This window comes from Nanorana parkeri, unplaced genomic scaffold (genome assembly GCF_000935625.1).
Source record: "Nanorana parkeri isolate BGI_ZX_2015 unplaced genomic scaffold, ASM93562v1 scaffold289, whole genome shotgun sequence".
NCBI classification, from domain to species: domain Eukaryota; kingdom Metazoa; phylum Chordata; class Amphibia; order Anura; family Dicroglossidae; genus Nanorana; species Nanorana parkeri.
The window spans coordinates 835,977-854,998 of NW_017306557.1; the positions used below are offsets into that span (position 1 = coordinate 835,977).

The window sequence follows — 19,022 nt, forward strand, 5'->3', positions numbered from 1 at the left end:
CACGGCCCTACTATGGTGAAGAATATAAGGTAGGACTCTGATGTGAAGGGGGCTCCTGATTTGAAGAGGGAACTCTGATGTAAAGGAAATCCATATCAGACCCCTATGATATAGATTTTGGGAGGAACAATATGTCACTGTTTACATTGTTACATTTAAATGTTTTACATTTTAGACTGGGGTTCCTTGAGATTTTGCATTTGCCTTAAAAACGATTGAGAAATGCTGGTTTAGAATGGGACAACCCCTTATCTAGGAATTGGATGGGATAATTATGATGATGGTAATTTTACACATAGACTTGGCACCAGCTACAGTTCTGCAGATGGCAAGGCAAACTTTGCCACTTACTAATCCCCTTACATGCTCATCAACATGGATAACGAAGACTGAAGGTAGAAGGAAAGTGAAACTGATGTAGGTCTTCAGGGGTACATCACTGACTCTCTGTCATATTTTAAGAAATGGGGAGATCTGTGGCTGTTTTGAAGCTGCCAGGCTTTTAAAAATTAAGATGAGGGAATTTGAGGCAGACCGAGCACACACTGATGGGATCATATTTCTGAGCTGGCCTGTGAATGGCTTGGAAGAAATTAAAGTTAAACTCCGGGCACATATAAAAGGCACAAACGAATGCAGCTCTGTATTCATTAATATTATTTTTTGTATTTTTGTATTATTATTATTATTATTGTAATATTATGTATTATATTATAATTTTTGTAAGTATTGCATAAGTAACTAAATCTGACCTGGTATTAACCTCTTGCAGTCCAGTACAGCAAAGCTCCTACTGGGAGAGGGTGAAGCAGCACAAGATGCCAGTTAGTTGTTCTGCAGCACAAGGAGCATGCAGATAGGAGGAGGGATGAGCTCATTCATGTGTTGGTTCTCCTTTCACTGTCCAGTCACAGACTGAGGGAGGGACAAAATCTGTATGTGTTATTTAACTGCAGCAGAGAATAATCAGGTATCCTGCCCCGCCAGCCAGGGCTGTGCTATGCAGTAGAACTGTATAAATCTCAGGGCTGGATGGACATGAACATAAATCCATTAGCAGGTAAAACAGCTCCCATATATGTGTTTCATCTGTGTATTTAACTGTTGGCCTAGATTTCAGCTTTAAGTAAATGAAAAACTGTCCACACTGCTACCAATGCCTTCCCGTTAGGATTGACTATTGATCAATGGCCTATGTGAGCTGAACCCAGTTCATGAATCATTGCTGGACTTCAGTGAGGGGCATGTTTCATCCATAAATAACACAATCATAAAATAGAAGTAAACATTCATGGGCAAAATTCGAAGGATTGTATTTGTGAATCATTACTAAATGTTGAAGTGGCTTAATAAATATAAAAAGAGACAGATGGGCGCCCAACCTAGTGCAGATGATTTTTTTTATTTTAAAAGACACAAAAGTAAGAGTGCAAAAGTACTCACAATGGTAGGTCAAACAACAGCGTGTATAGAACGTTCTGAAGAAGGGGGCGTGACCCTGGAAACTTCTTCAGAACGTTCCAAAGAAGGGGGCGTGACCCCGGAAACGTGTCAACGACGCCACAATCCAGTGGCCCACAGGCTGATTGCAGTCCTGAAACTGCTATTTCTTTGAAATCATCTATACACGCTGTTGTTTGACCTACCCTTCTGTCTCTTTTTGTATTCCAGTTTTACAGTTCCCCCCGGCTGAAGTGGGGCAGCACCCCTAGTAATCCTATACACATAACACTCAACACCAGGATTTGTTCATAGCGCTTTGACTTTATTATATTGGCTTAATAAATATGCCAAGAGCTAAGTGCATTTACTAATTCTAAGTGGCAGACCAACTGGTCTTGTGATAGATTTAGAAGATTTTACTACTGCACAGAACAGAAGGTACAAATCTGTGTTGCTGACATTTGCACATGAATAGCATTCTGACCCTTCTATATATATCACAGCTAGTCAATCTGCAACCAAGAGTTGATAACATTAAATTTAATTGGAATGGGTTGCACATTATTGTTGCTATTTACTCTTCAATAATGATAAAACCCCAAAATATTAGTATTATTATTATACAGAATTTATATAGCGCCAACAGTTTGCGCAGCGCTTTGCAATATAAGGAAGACATTACAATCACAATGCAATTCAAGACAAGATGGTATGGAGGGCCCTGCCTGTGAGAGCAAAAATATCAGACTGAACCCCAGAAACTAGAGGTTACTTGATGGAACCGAGCAAAATTATTGTTGAGAACCAAGTGATGATATTGTTAAGGCGCTGCTGATAATTCTCCCAGAATCCCTAGCTTGATAAAGAGAGGGCCATCAGTACAGAATATAGACATCCCTAGATACTAATGCCAGCAAAGCAAACATAGATTTTCAAAAACCTACTAAGTTTAATTGTAACAGCCATGTTTTGTACTGTGATTTATGCACTTACATGTCCTTTTAAAAGGTCAAAAACGATTGATTTTTAGCGTTGAGAATAGAGAATCAATAATTCAATTCTGCAGGATGCAGGATTTATTTTCTCAATTTTTTTCCATGTTTAATTTATAGCTCCTGCACTTCTTCTAATATATAATTTACAAAGTGAGTCTGCTGCTTTCTACTACAAAACTGAGTTTGCTTAAATATGTTTAAAGGACCTGTAATAATAAAAAAGAATGTAAGATAAAATACTATTAACATCACAGATCCCCAACAGAGGTGACTTACTGCAGGTTGTACATTTTAAGGATAAGTAGGTAAGGCACTGAAATTGTTCACTTTCTAATGGAAATGTTAATGTATGAATATTGGAGGCATGTTTCCACATGCTTTCCTGGATTTCTTATATTTCTTTAAATTTTATCAAAGTTGAACTCCAACACCAAAAAGTGGCAACACTATGTAGTCTGAACACATTGAATACATCTGGGAAACAAAAGCAAACAGAGCGCCTCCATAGTGTAAAAGTTTATTTGATTGGTACAACACGCAACTGAAATTGTACTTACACGAAAGCCAATGATCGCAAGCTTAAAAGAAACGATAAAATATAAAATCTCCAGCAGGGGAAGTCTGAGGGGATCTCCAAATCAGCGTCCTCTGCTCCCGTGAGTTTAAAATGGTCTACGCGTTTCAGGGGCACGCCCCCTTCATCAGAACCTCATCCCCTACTTAATCATTTATGGTTATTTTACTCTACATGTATTTTATGGTCCTCAAAGTAGAAGTCATGTGACCTCTAGAATCTGCTTTTACTGTTCTCTGCATCAGGGTTTGGGGGGACTTCCTTCACCATTACATTATTGGAGCCTGTGCTTCTCATTCACTAACTCTGGTGCTTCTCATCCACAAAACACAACCTGTGCTAATGTTAAGCCTATGATAATGTGTACATGGGCTCAGCAAAACTACAGTGGGGATTAACCAGCCCCCACACTTATTAAAAACTATAAACAGAGGTAAGGGCATAATAACATTTATGCTGCTTGGAGTTCAGTTTCAATGAAAGTATGAAAAGAAGACTTAAGACAAATATATACAAATATATAAAACGTAAGATACAGTTAAAACTGCTTTTGAGACCTTAGATTGCTGCCAGTAGTGATTGCACAGGCCAACCAATAGATCTTTCCTATGAAAGGTCAGTTCTCAAACATGCATGTTCATACCAAGCATGGCCTTTCCAGGAGAAAGGTGGGGTGCCCACTTATCTCAGAGTGAATACTATACTAATTGGGTGGGAAAAGCAAGCTCAGCCAGTTATTTTATTCACCAAAATACTTGCCAAAGGAATTCCTGCAAGACTCAGGGAGGGCCTACAAACCCAGGATCATTTTCTAATACATCAGTGACAAAGCGTATTGGCTGAACATTCTCTTCTGTCTGTAGCCACTTTAGTTATCTTATGTCTTGGCAGGGCAAGTAAATGCCACAACATTAAATGCCATTCTCCACTTCCCCATTACCCCCTGTCACCAAACACCCCACCACCACAAGCAGAATAGGTTATTTAGCTGAGGACCAGTCAGTGCCACTTTGCAGACCACAGCTTGAGAACCACTGCTCTAAAAACATACTCATGTTAATATCTGTGTTTATAGGACCCTTGTTCCAGGCACATTTCAATTAATTTTCTCTGGAGTCATTTAAGATAATTAAATAATTTATATTACTAATCCCTGTAGTAATCATGAAGAAATGACAACTGTGTCATGCATACCATGATGGTAACAACCAATCAAGTATAATCAAGATTCAGTACAAAAGATTTGCAGAATTTTATAATAACTGAAAAGCAATTTCGTTTAATTAATCTATTGCCAGTAAGTAAATTATAAAGGTTGCTTATGGGTTGTATTTGATGTCTTCAAATAGATAGTTGAGCGCCTGTTATAGTAAGTAAAGGCTAATGAAATGACCCACCTAAAAACTGCAAGCTTATAAACATTTGCTGAAGAAAGTTTGTTTTCAATTCCTATTTTTAATGCACTATGGAATATGTTCAGTATATTCAGAAAGTTATGGTCAGCTAAATATCGATGTGAAAATGAATGTCTTTGTATTCTGATTATGAATACAGGTACTCTGTTCAAAATAAAATGTATCTTTTACACACATTGTTGTACAACAGAACATTATAAGGCCCCATGCATGGATCCCCTCCCGATCGGAGCAGTATATGGTGGACTTGACCTCATGTGTCTAAGCTGTGGATTAGAGTTTACAACCTCATTCATTCCATCATTAATGTTAACTTATGAAGGGATCTCTGTTGAAGCCCGTTCCTGTTTTGTCCCATTTAAAAAAAGATTTTAGTTACTTACATCTTTGTGGCCATTAAAATGACTATAGCTAGAGCTTGGAAAACCCCTTCCTTAAATTGTGAGGAGGTGAGTCACCATATCAGCAATATTTTGGTCAATGAAAAGCTCACATCAATACTCACTGATACTTATAAACAGTTTTTGGCTATATGGCTATATGGCAACCTTGGGCATAGAGTACTCCTGATTGCTCTTCCTTGCTCCATCCTCTCCCTCCCCCCTTTGTTTTATTTAGTCACAACTCCTTGTGTGTATGTCTGGTGGACATCCATGGATTTATTATGGATGGTCTGCATGGTGCTCTTGTCCTTTTTCCTCTTCCCCATCCCTTTGAAACATCATAAAGAAGTTGTATGACGTACACTAAATTCTACTCCCCCCCTCATATAAATCTTATACACAATTCAATTATTGCTTTATACCACCAACCTAAATGGATGTGGTAAAATATGCTACAACTGGAAATATAAATGCCATAGTAATCTGCCCTCACCACATTCAAAATATCTGAAACTGGAAATAATTGTCTTCTTCCAATCAGAATAAAATATAATTTTTTTAAGGCTAACTATACCAGCACACAAATCAGCTACTAGAGGACATATTGTCAAATTTGGTAAAAAAAAGAAAGAAATTAAAGTGTAAGTTACTGTATGAGCTGGTTTCCAACATATATCTTAAAAAATATTCTTTGTGACATAGCTTTATGTAAATAATGTTATCAATCTATGGAAATGTTGTAAAACTGCTGTTTTTATATCCCACAGATATCCCAGAGAGCAATGATTTTCTAAAGAGTATGTGCAGCAGTAGCCGTGTCCTTGCAGGTAGGTTATCGCTCACTGAAACCTCACATTGAGGCATGCACAGGGAGGGGAAGTAAGGCGGAGCAGATGAATCACTGCTTTGACTCATTTGCTTGGGTGTGTAATTTTCTCCCTGAGCTATTGGACTCTGTAAAGAACAATACGGTCAAAAAATTATAACAATTATTTTTAAAACTTTTATTTTTTTTGTCCTTACAATAATAAATAATTTAAATAAAGGTCCACAAACCAATACACAATAGGCTCAATTCCCAGAGATATAACAGCAGTATAAAAATCCTTATCTTCAAAAACTTGACAGCTATTTTTAGATGAGTACAGTGAGATCTGAAAATTATAGTTATATGGCTGATGGCTGAAAATAAAGATTCTTCTAAACTTCATAAATTGAGACTATTTATAGAAACATTGGTTTTAGTTAAATATTCAGGCCCACAATATAGTTTGGTAAACATGACTTTTGCTCACGAGTAATAATATTAGTAGTATTACCACAGATTTAGGATGTTTGCATTTGGATTTGAATGGAATCTAATTTAATTAAAAAATTGGCATGTTTTTATAATGGCTGACAATTTAGTAATTTCCAAATAGTTTAAGCAGCAAAAATATGCATGTATTGATGAGAGTTAAAAAAAACAAAAACATTTAATCAAAAATATTCACATATATGCAAAAATGTGCTAAATATGATTTTTATTGATTGCCAGGGGTTTATATGTAATGAGCAGGACACACTGCTGGATCCTCTTCCTCTTTTTTCTTTTCCCTATATTCTCTTCTTTTCATTATTTATATATTTCATTTTATAAACACATTTTATCTTTTTGTAGTCTTTTATATTGTGCAGAATGTTTTGCACTAAAACTACATTCTCTATGTTGGTTCGGTGATGTTATATATTCAATTAAATTTAAATGTATAAAAAAGACAATCTGGCCACTACTGATGCACCCATAGGCCACTATATCAACATCATTTAATACCGCTAATCGGGGAGATGACAGCAAATATTATATGCAAATTACTAAATATTGCATGCCTGTGTTGGTTCTGTATAATAAATTGTGCAAGACTTGGCAAAGCATTAAATATAGCAGCTATCAGTGGATGGCACAATCACAAGAACTTGAGTGGCAAGCATTTTTCAAAAAATAGCAAACACTAAGAGGGTTATTCACAAAGCTGCATTCGGCTCGGCTATTCTGCTCGCTACCCCCTTGGTACTGAGCAGAATAGAAAATCAGTGGAAAAAGGAGAAAAAAAAAAGTAGAAAAGAAAATGTTTAAAAATGTAAATAAATTATAAATTAAAAAAATAAAAGATTTCTTTAAAAAAAGGTAAGAACCTCCCCCCCCCAAAAAACAACAACAATTGGGCAGAGCTAGCAGTGACATCTAGCTATGCCCAACTGTTCCCTATTGGCCGGGACCTGCTAGAGTCTTCTAGCAGGTCCTGGCTAATGAATAACAACTGGGCGGTCAGCATGACGTCACTGTCATTGTCATTGTTTAATGACTGCTTAGTGTCCCCGGGTAACCCAGGGACGCTAATCTGTCATTGCAACTGGGTGGAGCAAGCTGTGAGATCACGGCTTGCTCCGCCCAGCTGGCAGTTGTGAGGCTTTCGGCCGCACGTTCGCCCCGCTTCGGGTGTCACTTCGGCTCAGTCGAGCCAAAGCATATGCCTTCAGCTCGGCTGAGCCGCTCAGGCAGCTTCAGGAGTTGTACGGGCTATTGTGAATAGCCCGTACAGCAGCCCTTTGGTTCTACTGAACCAAAAGGCTCTGGCGGCCGAAGCTAGCCGAAGGATCACCCGGAGCTATGGCTGATCCTTCAGCTAGCTTTCTGAATAACCCTCTAAGACTTCAGAATTCCAAAATACAGGTTTATCCCCACATTTAACTGCTTGTCTGCAGCAGTTGGAGTATGTACATCAACAAAAAATGGAATGTGTTGTGTGATCACTCATCAATGCTCGGAATGGTCCATCTGTGAACTATTATTTAGTCCTAATAAAGATGAAATATGCTATAACTAAAACAAACTTTGATCATTCAACTTTCTATTCTCATAAGCAATGACAAATTAAACAAAGTAACATAATAATGTAATAACTGGATCATGCTCGGAGAAGCAGTGGTGGAGAATACCTTGTGTTAAACAGAAGGACAGAGTGGCCAATTAGAGCATCAAGGATTATGCCTATAGGAGCCAACTACATTAATTCAGTTCCAGATTTAGAGTTGGTATCACTATCTACATAGTAGAAATAAGCAGAGCCAAGGAAGTCACGTAGTCCACAGGATGTGAATTCATAGTACAGATGAAATCAGAGCAAATTAGTCCAAATCTTGTGATTGTATGGGGAACTAAATACTTAAATACTAAATTTACTGGTTGAGATAGGCTGCAGTCAGCCTGAGCTTGGATTGATAGCTCTGCTTCATTTGTTTTCCCCTAAGCTAGCTCAGTTTTATTGTTTGCTTCTGTCTGCTGTTGGGAAGTGTCCCTGTAAACAGTGTGAGAAGATACAATAATTCAATAATCAGATGATGATAATAATTCAATACAATAAATAAGAGTATTTATGCCTCCCTAGCCAACCACTGGCAGGTTTATTTTCAGTGTTGCACCCAGAAGGAAAATATAAATATGTGAGCTGACCTTCTGGAAGCTCTCTTCCTTTCTAGGCCTTGCGTCACGAGGAGGTACTGTGTGTTAGAGGTTTGTGCCTCCCAGACCTGCTGCCTGTGGAGGACCTGAAGCAAGAAGAGAGGCATAGAAGTTTAAAGTGCCTGGATTGGAGCACCAGAGGAGTTATTCCGCTGATGAAGGTGTATAGAAAGCTGGATACACTGCAGGAAGACACTACAGGAAGTTCTGGAGGCTCCTCCAGGGGAGGGCATGTGCTACAACTACTTAGAACATGAAGAGTACAAAATGACAAAATGCTAGTTCTGGCTTAAAGGCCCTTTTCTGTATTGATTGGCCAACTATCTGAATTTCTTGGTATCTGTGCTCTGACCCCTCTCTCCAGTGGCGTAACAACCGACATAGTGACCCAGGTGGCCGCTATGGGGCCCGGACACAGGGGGGCCCGGCAAGGGCATCCCTCTGATGCCGTGTGGGCCGCCTGGGTCGCCATGGCATATCAGGGTGCTGGCTGTCACTGACACAGCTCTGCAGCGGCTGTGTCAGTGACAGCCAATAGCTGCGGCAGAAGAGGCCGGTTACACCGGTGTTTGATCGAGAGTTCAAACTCATCAGACCGCCGCAGTGAAGGAGGCGGGGCCAGCCTAAGAGCAACCCCGCCTCCTCTTACATCACTGGCCAGCGACCTAAGAGCAGGTGGGGCCAGTGATGGAAGAGAAGGCGGGCCCGTCAATAGAAGGAGGCGGGGCCCGGGGACAGAAGAGGAGGCGGGACCCGCTGACCACGGAGCCGGACATCGCTGACAGGTAAGGTGTGCAGCCCATCTGAGACCCTGCAGAGCCCACTATAGAGAGTCTATGGTGGGCTCTGCAGGGTCACTCTCAGGTGGGCTCTGCTAGTGGCATAACTAGCTATCATGGGGACCCATACAAAATTTTGCTATGGGATCCTGTGATTTCTAGTTATGCCCCTGCCTCTCTCCATACATTTGTGGTGCTGAAATTAACTCATTAATCATTCTATTGTGTCTGGCACCCAGTTTTTCCCCACCCCACAAAAGGTCAAGAATCCTGCCCTGAGGTGAAATGTCAGTTCACAAGGCTGTCTGGGGGGCCCCTAACCACCACCAGCAGTGGTGGGAAACAGGTGGAACACACTATACATATTTCTACCTCTACTATAATTTTTTCTATGGTACATTTCTTCATACCTAAAGGCAAAGCCTGCAGCATAAAGGTTTTTGCACAAACACCAACTCGTAGATATATGACCAGTACCAGATAATAATAGTACAAACCTTGCCATGAGCATTTTACCGTGTTTCCCCGAAAATAAGACACTGTCTTATATTTGTTTTGGCTCAAAAAAACACACTAGGTCTTATTTTTGGGGTAGGTGTTATTTATTTATTTTTTTAACGAACAATCCACACTTATTCATGTAGAAAAGTCTACCTGTATTCATGTACAAAAATATGGTGATCAGGGCAATCAGGGGTGCTGTACCTTTCCAAAAGAATTTGCTAACCAATCGCTGGCCAGAATGAGCGAAGCGCACTTTCACTATCTATTCCTCACAGGCGGAGTGCATTTGGTATCATTCCGACAGTGACAGGAGGCGGCACTATAGAGGAAGCATGGGCTTATGTGGCTCTGCTCCCTCTGCTGCCGCCTTGCTTCCTCCAGCGCTGGCTTCGTTGGCACCGCTGATTCTCTCCTGCCTCTCCCATGGCTCTTCAAGTGCCCCCTTATGCCACCACCGGCCCTGGGAATGGTCACAACTAGGTCTTATTTTCAGGGTAGGTCTTATATTTTAGCAATTCCCAAAAATAGTACTAGGTCTTATTTTCGGGGTAGGTCTTATTTTCCGGGAAACAGGGTATATGTAGCTCAGCATGTTCAAGAACAAAAGTAAGAATGTGTCCATGGGATTCTGTTGGTGCTAATCTGACCTCTGACTACTGAAAAAAGACAAATGGGGGAAAAAGGAACAAAGTATGCCAGCATTCGAGGCTCAGCATTGATCGCAGTCATATTCTTTACATTTTTGGGTTTCTTTTTTTTTTTTTGCTTAAAAAAAGCCAAGCAGATGGAAAAATCAGGAGCTGATTGCACAGCTCTCATACCTCCTGTTTCTATGGAAACATATATCACCCACTGAGAATTATATTATGCTTGTCAGGATAGCAATAATTGAATGTAATATATACCAAATGGGTGGATGTATCTCTTTATTAAAATTATATTATATTGGACTAAGTATATCATAATTAGATAAACTACATCTCCAGAAAGCGTTTTTTATATAACTGATAATGGGCAGATGATTCATATGTGAATGTAATTATAGCTACTGTAACATCACAAAAAAATGAAGGGTAAACTCACCAGCACTCTATGCATTGTCCACCATTTTATTGGATTTGTACAAATTATTTTTTAAGTGTAACTAAAGCCAAAACTTAATATAAAGTAAGTAATATCCAAATATACAGGGGGAATCTTCCGAAGGCAATTCTTGTCATGGAGAAAACTGTCTGAGAGGGTATTTCTTTCAATTTGAAGAGATTCCCTTTCACTTCCTGTTGTGTCTATTGGAAAGGAAATAAAGGGAAATTTCCCCTATGAGACATAGGTGACAGAAAAACCTGACCATGACCTGACCTGAATTATTCCCTACTCTATCCGAAATGAAAAGAGGTGTTGGCTTTAGCTATACTTACAATCATTTATTTGGTTCAGTTTTAAACCAGTTTTATCTAAGGTAGCAGAGGACCTTAACTACAGGCCACAGATTTCACATTTGCTGTATCAAAAGCTCCAGGATGCTTCTAACACCAATGCTGCAGCTGGTTTGAGGTGCTTTTGTCCACACAGTTGGCTTGATAGAACAAAAGTTTGCTCTTTGATTTATATCTACTACTTTGTGCTCCAGATAAACTGAAGCACTCTAATTTTAGGTAATCTAGTTCTCATATGTACCATGATATATACAATATATTTATACATATATGTGTTACAGTAGATGAGGTAATGTTAACTTAATTAATGACATATGCCCTTCAAGCTGGCATGCTAAGCTTGATGTTGGTAGTTCTTACCTTTAGAGCCAAAGAAAACTTGGAATTAATGTATTTAATCATAAGATTCTGATCTCTTACCTATTCCTAATCCTTAACATGGCCCTCTTTCTTTCTATTTTGTCTGCCACCCATTAAAGAAACAGTAAGTGGAAGCTTTTTCTTCACTTTTTGTTCTCTATATCAGCGGTCGCCAACCAGTGGTCCACAAGAAAATTTTGGTGGTCCCCAGGCCCCTCCAATGCCGTGCAGGCTGGGCCTTCATTGAAGCGGTACGGAGGCTCCGGACTGCCTCTCACTGACTCAAGCAGCGGCTGTCACAAGGAATGCGCTGCTCTCAGTGCAGTGCGGGCTCTGCAGGAGGCGGGGCATCTTGTCAGTACTCTTATGTGTGTGTGTGTGTATATATAAATATTTTTTAAAAAATTCATATTAGTGGTCCACAGGATTTAAAATGATGAATTTAGTGGTCCATGAGGTCCGAAAGGTTGGCGACCACTGCTCCTTATCCCCCATCAACCAGGAAGAAAGGAGAAATATCCCAAATGAGGGCACAGACAGTGATACAAAGTTGACAGAGGTTCTAACCCTTTCACATTCTATCCAATATTAAATAAAAAAATCTGGCTAACCTGAAATTGGGCCCTCAACTTAGCACTTCATATTAACAATTAAATTAGCAATTAAGCGAACCCTAAAATGTACCCTATCACTAAATGCTAAAACTGCCCCCTAAACCCTTAACGCACCAATGCTAACCTTTAACATAACACAATTCTAAACTCTAAATGATCATCATTATTTTAATGGACATATGACATCAGCACCCAAAGAATAATAAAGAAGCAACATTCCTGCACCGAAATCTGGCAGTGCTGAGATCTTGTTGCTGAAAACCAATACCTTTTAATGATTAGTCAATGATATAAGGTAACGATGATGCTATGCATACGGGAAATATATAGTAATGCGGGAAACCTGTAATAAAGTGTATTTCATAAGGTTTTGGTGATGTAATAGTAAAAGACAGGGATGAAGTAATATGTTTATCATGATCCTATGGCATAGATAAATGATGACTTAATGGCAAAAAATGATAATGTCATGTAACTGCATCAAGAAATGATAGTGTAATAGGGTAGTGATGATGTCATGAGGTAATGATGATGCAATATAGAGGACATAACGTAATGATGATATAGAAGTTAGAACTGCACAACTCTTGCCCTTTAACTGTGAGCATCATATTGCTATGGGATTTCGTTTTTTTAATTAATTTGTTGTCATTCCATTTAGCTAGAGGTGTCAGCTCCAAACAGAGATGTCTACCCCAAAATCCAGATCCAAATCCTGCCCTGTATTTGGCACAGATGGACCAGAGCTTTGATGTAGGGTGACCGTGAGTAGTGGCAGTGATCTGCTTTATGCAATTGATGGAAGCCTTCCCACGTGTCAGAACAATGCACAGCAATTTTCCCCACCTTGGTTCAACAGTTCACACTTCATATAGCTCAAGGGCCCAGAAGACACCATTCTGTATCCACCATAGTTCCGGAACTGCTTTTATCCCACCTTTTCCTATTCTCTATCCATCTCCATTTCCACACACTATCCATTTCACTAGTTATCATTTGTAACAACAGAGAACTACATTCTTCCTGGTTCATGGATACAAAAACACGCCAACCAACATACTTCTGGATAAAAACATGCCAACCAACATGCTTGTATTTCTTATCTTTGTGGACCATACAGGAAAATATTAAGTTACCCATGCAAACTATATTTGAAAAAGGAACTCAGATATATGACCTATATTTCTCACTATAGACATCCTCAGAATAGACATGAAAAAGAATGGAAAATTCCCCAAGACTGCTGACAGACAGCTCTTCTCCAGAGTGCCGACAGCAATAGATCTAGCTCGCTGTTCTTTATTATGGGCATAGATGTGTGAAAAAAGAATATATATTGTAATATATATATATATATATATATATAGTGTATATTCTATTACACAAGCCCTATGAGCCCACCAACTGTGAGCTGATTTCCAAAATAAAAACATTCAACAAAGGCCTTTCTTTGTAGATGATATACCAACACAAAAAATGTGGATATATAATGAATGTATACAGTATGGTTCTATAAACTTTGTTAAACTGTTATAATATTGTGCAGGATTGTTTCTGTCCATTTCAAACTAAGAGAAGACTGAGTACTTGGTTAGCCTCATAAAGGTCCAGTGCAATCGAGAATTAAGTGGTGGGCTAACTATGGTTAAAATCTCTTTTAAACCATCAGAATTGATAAAACTATAAAGGTGAAATGCTTGAGGCATTAACATTCACTCCAGAATATTTAGAGTCCATTGGTACTTCTTTAAACATTGAATCTGAATTATAAATAAACAACTAATCAAATATTTGTTTTCTATGATTCAGATTGATGGTATTTGTTGTCTATAAATAAACTATAATCATTTTATTCTCTTTCTAGAGTAAGTTCATTTTATCAGGAAAGGATTGTTTTGTGTCTGACTCTTTGCAGGCTGGGTTACCATTCTAACCACCATCACCACATATTTAAAACCCTGGCTATGAAAATGATTGACTAGGCAGGTTTTCATAATAAATGGACTGTGTCATTTTGAGTGATAGCAACTGATTAAAAGGTTGAATAGCCAGCTAATTACAGAAAGAATAAAACACTGGGCTGTCAATGTCTGTTCCTGAGATACTCAATAATCCTGCTTCATGAATTAAGATATCCATATTCCCAGAGCAGTCATTGCATTCATATTTTCCTATAAACCAAATTCGGCTGGCTGAAAAGGTGGAGCTAAGCTCAATGAATTTGAACAATGCAGATGGAAGATGGAACAAGAAAAATGGATCTGACTGATTGGCATTATGTACTGCACCTTACACAGGGCAATTCAATAAACTGGAATATGATCCTTGCAGAACAAAGGTCTTAATGTTACATTTGTAAAGCTGTTGCACCATCACACCTCCTGTAATAAAAAAAACAAAAAAAAGATCCTTCCCTGTTATAGATGAGCTCACCTCTGAGGCTCTTACTGAGATGTTGGCTCATTGGTGAGGTCACCGCTCCCAATGGTGTTGCAAAACAATGGGAAGTGAACCTCTGGGGGTACACTGAGGAATACTTACTGACTAGCTGCAATTCATAACTTATCACACATAATATGTCTTTTGCAAGCAACTGACAAAACAGATATTAAATATTTGATTTAATTGCTGTACATTTTTTAACTTTGAAATCTTACCTTTCACTTAAAGGTATTGTATATGAGGACAATGCAGGCAGGCTTATATAATGTCTACCAGTATTGCCATTATCAATATGATTATGAGCTAGTTAAACAGCTCATAAACAGAAGTCACCATAGGTGCCTAGTCATGCATGTATTTTAGAAAAAATCCTCCTGCCAGACTTTCTAAAAGTCAGTATTTGCATATGCTCAGGCAGGCCCAGAATACTGACTGTCCATTCACAGATTTGGTATAATACAAATGGACCAATGCTGGCCACACACAGCAACTTGCTGGCAATATTGTTGCAGCTATGATTGAACAATTAAAGACACAGCATTTATTGTCTGACAGCTCAGATACACAGTGCCTCTGTCGTGTTCTGTTTGGCTATTTTTGTGATTGAAAACTGCTGAAATCTGTTGAAAAGTGATTACAAATGCCTTAACATCACTGTATGTAAACCCAATATAAGTGACGATTCCAAAGGAAAACTGGTTAGTAAAACAGGTCATGTGATGAATCGGTGAAGGCTTTTAATCTTGGTGAGGTGGTAGAGTGCACGATAATGACTTTAAGTCCCATCCACAAAATGGTCGCTTTCACTGTGGGCAAAATACATCTTTCAACACATAACAGTATAGAAGGTCAGCCAAAGCTAACAAGCTAAACAAGCTACAGTAACAATCTATTATGATGATGTAAAACATTTATATTCTACAGCTAACTATAAGCAGTGGTAACATTCTGCACTTATCCTATTTTTATGGAAATATGGCATACAGAATGAAATATAATGCTGCCCTTACCAGTTTTATGGAAAAATAAAATGTGCAACAAAATGTAGTTTATTATACTATACAATACTGCCCTGCCCTTTTTATGGAACTATGTTACTACCAAACATAAAATAAATATTGTATTAATCTGCCCTACCATTTTTATGTGCATACAGTTTTGTATAATATATATATTGCTATATAATATTTCAGCTCTCTTGGTATATGTGATCCAGCAGACATAATGCTATAGAATGACTTTGCATAATGTACATCGTATGCTACAGCAATTTGCTCCATGCTGCTACAACACATGAAGAACCTTGGCCTCCTGTTACGCTTCAAAGCAAAAAGTATAGTAAATCTGGGACTATAAAAAAACTAAACAAGGAAATTGCATGATAGGCTAAACTAGGAAAATAGGGACCTAAACGTGCACAAATGGTTTTAACATTTTCTAAGTAAGTTGTTGTTTCTCTCCTGCTCACCAGGTGGCAGTAGTTCACTCTGATGTCCCTACCACTATGGAGAGGATCACACAGAAACACTCCCAAGAACAAGAAGACCCATTTTTTTCTATTTCTAATTGTTAAAAGGACTTGAAACGGATTACTACATGTTATTGGATTATTCCTTGTGTACATATAATATGAAACACTGTTTATAGTTCCATGCCTTGTAAGATAATATCAATGTACATATGGCTTGTGACTTTCGATATTAAATTAGGCTTTTCTATATTATATAAGATCATTACAGCTGATATGGTATTTATGTACCAAAACCTACAGTTGGGCCTAACTAAAACACCCATAACATAATTTATGTACATTTTAATTGCGTGCTCGCCTTTTTTCAAATAAGCTTCCTATGTTTTTTTTTCAATACATAAACTTATATAGTCTATCATGCACACTCTAATTGCCAGACACACTAAAAGAAAGGAATCACTCAGTCTAATGAGCTACTGTAATGATTTGGAACACCGTCATGAAAGCTCAAGACAAGTTTATGATTGATGAAATGCAAATCCATCTATCAAATAATGACAGGCAGAGGATTGATAAGATAGTGGAATTCTGCAGCGATCGCTCTCCCAATGACTACAAATTATCAATACTGATTACTACATTGCTGCAATAGGGAGGGGTGGCATGTTCAGCACTGCAGGGCTGGACAGACTCCCATAGCTCCACTTTGGCTCCATTTACACATACAGCTGTCATTGTGGCCTACACCCCTCCCTAGGACACCTCTGTAGGATGCCGGAGAGTCAGAATCACTTGTTAACTGGCAGGTGGGGGTTCTGACAATTCATTAGCAACAACAAGTTTCTGTCTTATTAGCATGTATGTGGTTTGCCCCTAAAAGCTGAAGTCATTAAATTGCAATGCCAACATCTTTAAATGTATATGGAAAAAATATTCTTATACAGCTATTAAGGTAACTATACATATTTGGTCTTATATTACAGTTTTAAAAAACAAATCTGTACACATCTGAATTCTGCAACATAATTCATGAAACGAACTGTTCTATAAAACATCTTCCTTTCTACTTCAGACACACAAGATGTATTCATATTTCACATATTTAATGCAAATAAATAGTATTGAAAAGAGTAACAAATGATACAAAGTGGTTTGCATACAAAATGCAGTGTGTTGAACTAACTATATTCAACATGTAGTATAAAACAGGGCATACGTGTGCCATGTTACTACAGTTTACATGCATAACAATGGTATTGTGTCAACATGTGATTAACTGAAACAGGTTGCTTTTATTGTATGAATGATGAATTGATTGTATCTGAATCTTGTCTGATACAATAGAAAGAGGGCAGCAACCACACATTACAGACTAGAAAGTGCTCTACATTGAGCTGCCTGTGAACAAGAAAGCAGGCAGATGGGTGGGGTCTGTCTGCATTGTGCTATAGTGCTGGCAATATAGAAGTGCAGGTACTGTGCATCCTTTGTATATCATTGTCTTAGCTAATATTTTATTTTGACACAATTCAGCCACTGACAAAACAGATTACACAATTACTTTAATTGAGAATAAAATTAACATACGGAATAAGGTTACACCTTAATTAATAACAACAAAATGCCATTTTAGTATCACGACAAACAAAAAAAGTCTTCCTTATCAATAGCATTATTGCTAACATATAGTAAGCTTGCCTGTATAAATGTAATCCCAATAACAATTTCAAACATTCAACTGCCTACAAAATACCTGCTAAAAGAATACTGAAAATACCTATTTAAAAATGAGGTTGCATTTTAAAATATACTAGTATAACAGTATTGCAAAATAGTATTACATTGTAAAATCAGATAGCTGAAGAAATGATAGAAGCATAGAGACAATCTTGAATCCTTACCTATTGCTGTTTTAGCCATGGCGATGTATACGGATGCTCAGAGGTTGTGAAGGCAAAGAGATCCAGCTACAGCAGTGGAGAGGGAGACAAGACTGAATAAGGCACTGAGTCAGCACTGTAGGGCTGTGCAAAAGAAAGAGCAAGAGGCAGGAGCCCATGAATAATTAGCAGTCTTAGGCTGAAGCAGATTGGTTCCACTAGTCCCCTGATATGACTCATTTGAAGCTTCAATCTCTAAGCATTAAATATTGATCTACCAATAGGGCTGAGAGATAAAATGGAATAATGCAGCAAGATATGAGAATCTTTAGGAGAATAAAACACCCCCCTTTTATTTCAGTAGTACATTCCATAGAGATGCTTTCCATAAAAATTGGGATGGAAGCTGGGTGCTACTGGCAAGTGGACCTGATGTTGAATTTCCCATAATAGCTGCTGAAATAAGGGCAGTTACAGTAAAAATGTAGATATCACTATTACAACATTGATTGTATTAAAGTACATATGCATTTCATTACTGTAATTTATATACATATACAGCCATTAAATATTATTATATTAGCCAATATATATGTATATATAGGTTCAATAAAAAAGCCACCTCACTCTATTTGTAAGGTAAATGCCAGGGTGCTAATCCACAAAATGATTCATACAAATCCAAAGTGGGTATAGAGGCACTCATGGGTCTTGCAGCTGATAGAAGACAAAGCATTAAAGCATTTCAGCACCAAGGACAGCTCTGAGCCTCCGAAGTCTGCGAGGAATCAATGAGCTTTGCCCGGAGATAAGATGACTTCTACACTACAACAGGTGCAAATAAATGCCTGGAATCATCTACAAATTAATGCATATAACATCATTATTTATACCGTATATATTCATCATACAAAAATGGCAGGGGCAGCACATACATTCCCAGCAGGAGAGCAATTTCCAGTACATTTGACAGTAGGCAGCCGCTGGTTTGGAAGGGAGTGATTAACCCTAATTGTGCTCGGATTGTGCTCTCTGGGGAAGGAGACTGCATTGTGAAATAACAGGAGCAAGCCTGGGGAGAGGACAAAGGCAGAGGCGTCTCGGTACAGTAATCCTGATGGCTGCCAGGCTCAGGACTCCGACCACACCCGACTCATGCGCAGAGCTTGCTGCCATAGACATGCTGAGATTTGTGTTACTGGAAGAATGAAAACGCAACAATAT

The 19,022-nt window shown here is 38.4% G+C and overlaps 1 protein-coding gene across 1 annotated transcript in view; it reads right to left on the minus strand.

Moving 5' to 3' along the window:
• The window catches only part of STMN2 (stathmin 2), a 41,334-nt gene extending 23,347 nt beyond the window's left edge, over positions 1-17,987 (minus strand). The window contains exon 1 of the mRNA XM_018557555.1: positions 17,820-17,987. Within this exon, the coding sequence (XP_018413057.1) occupies positions 17,820-17,838 (19 nt within the window). The 5' untranslated portion in view covers positions 17,839-17,987. The remainder of the gene's footprint in view (positions 1-17,819) is intronic.
• Between the last annotated feature and the right edge of the window lie 1,035 nt (positions 17,988-19,022).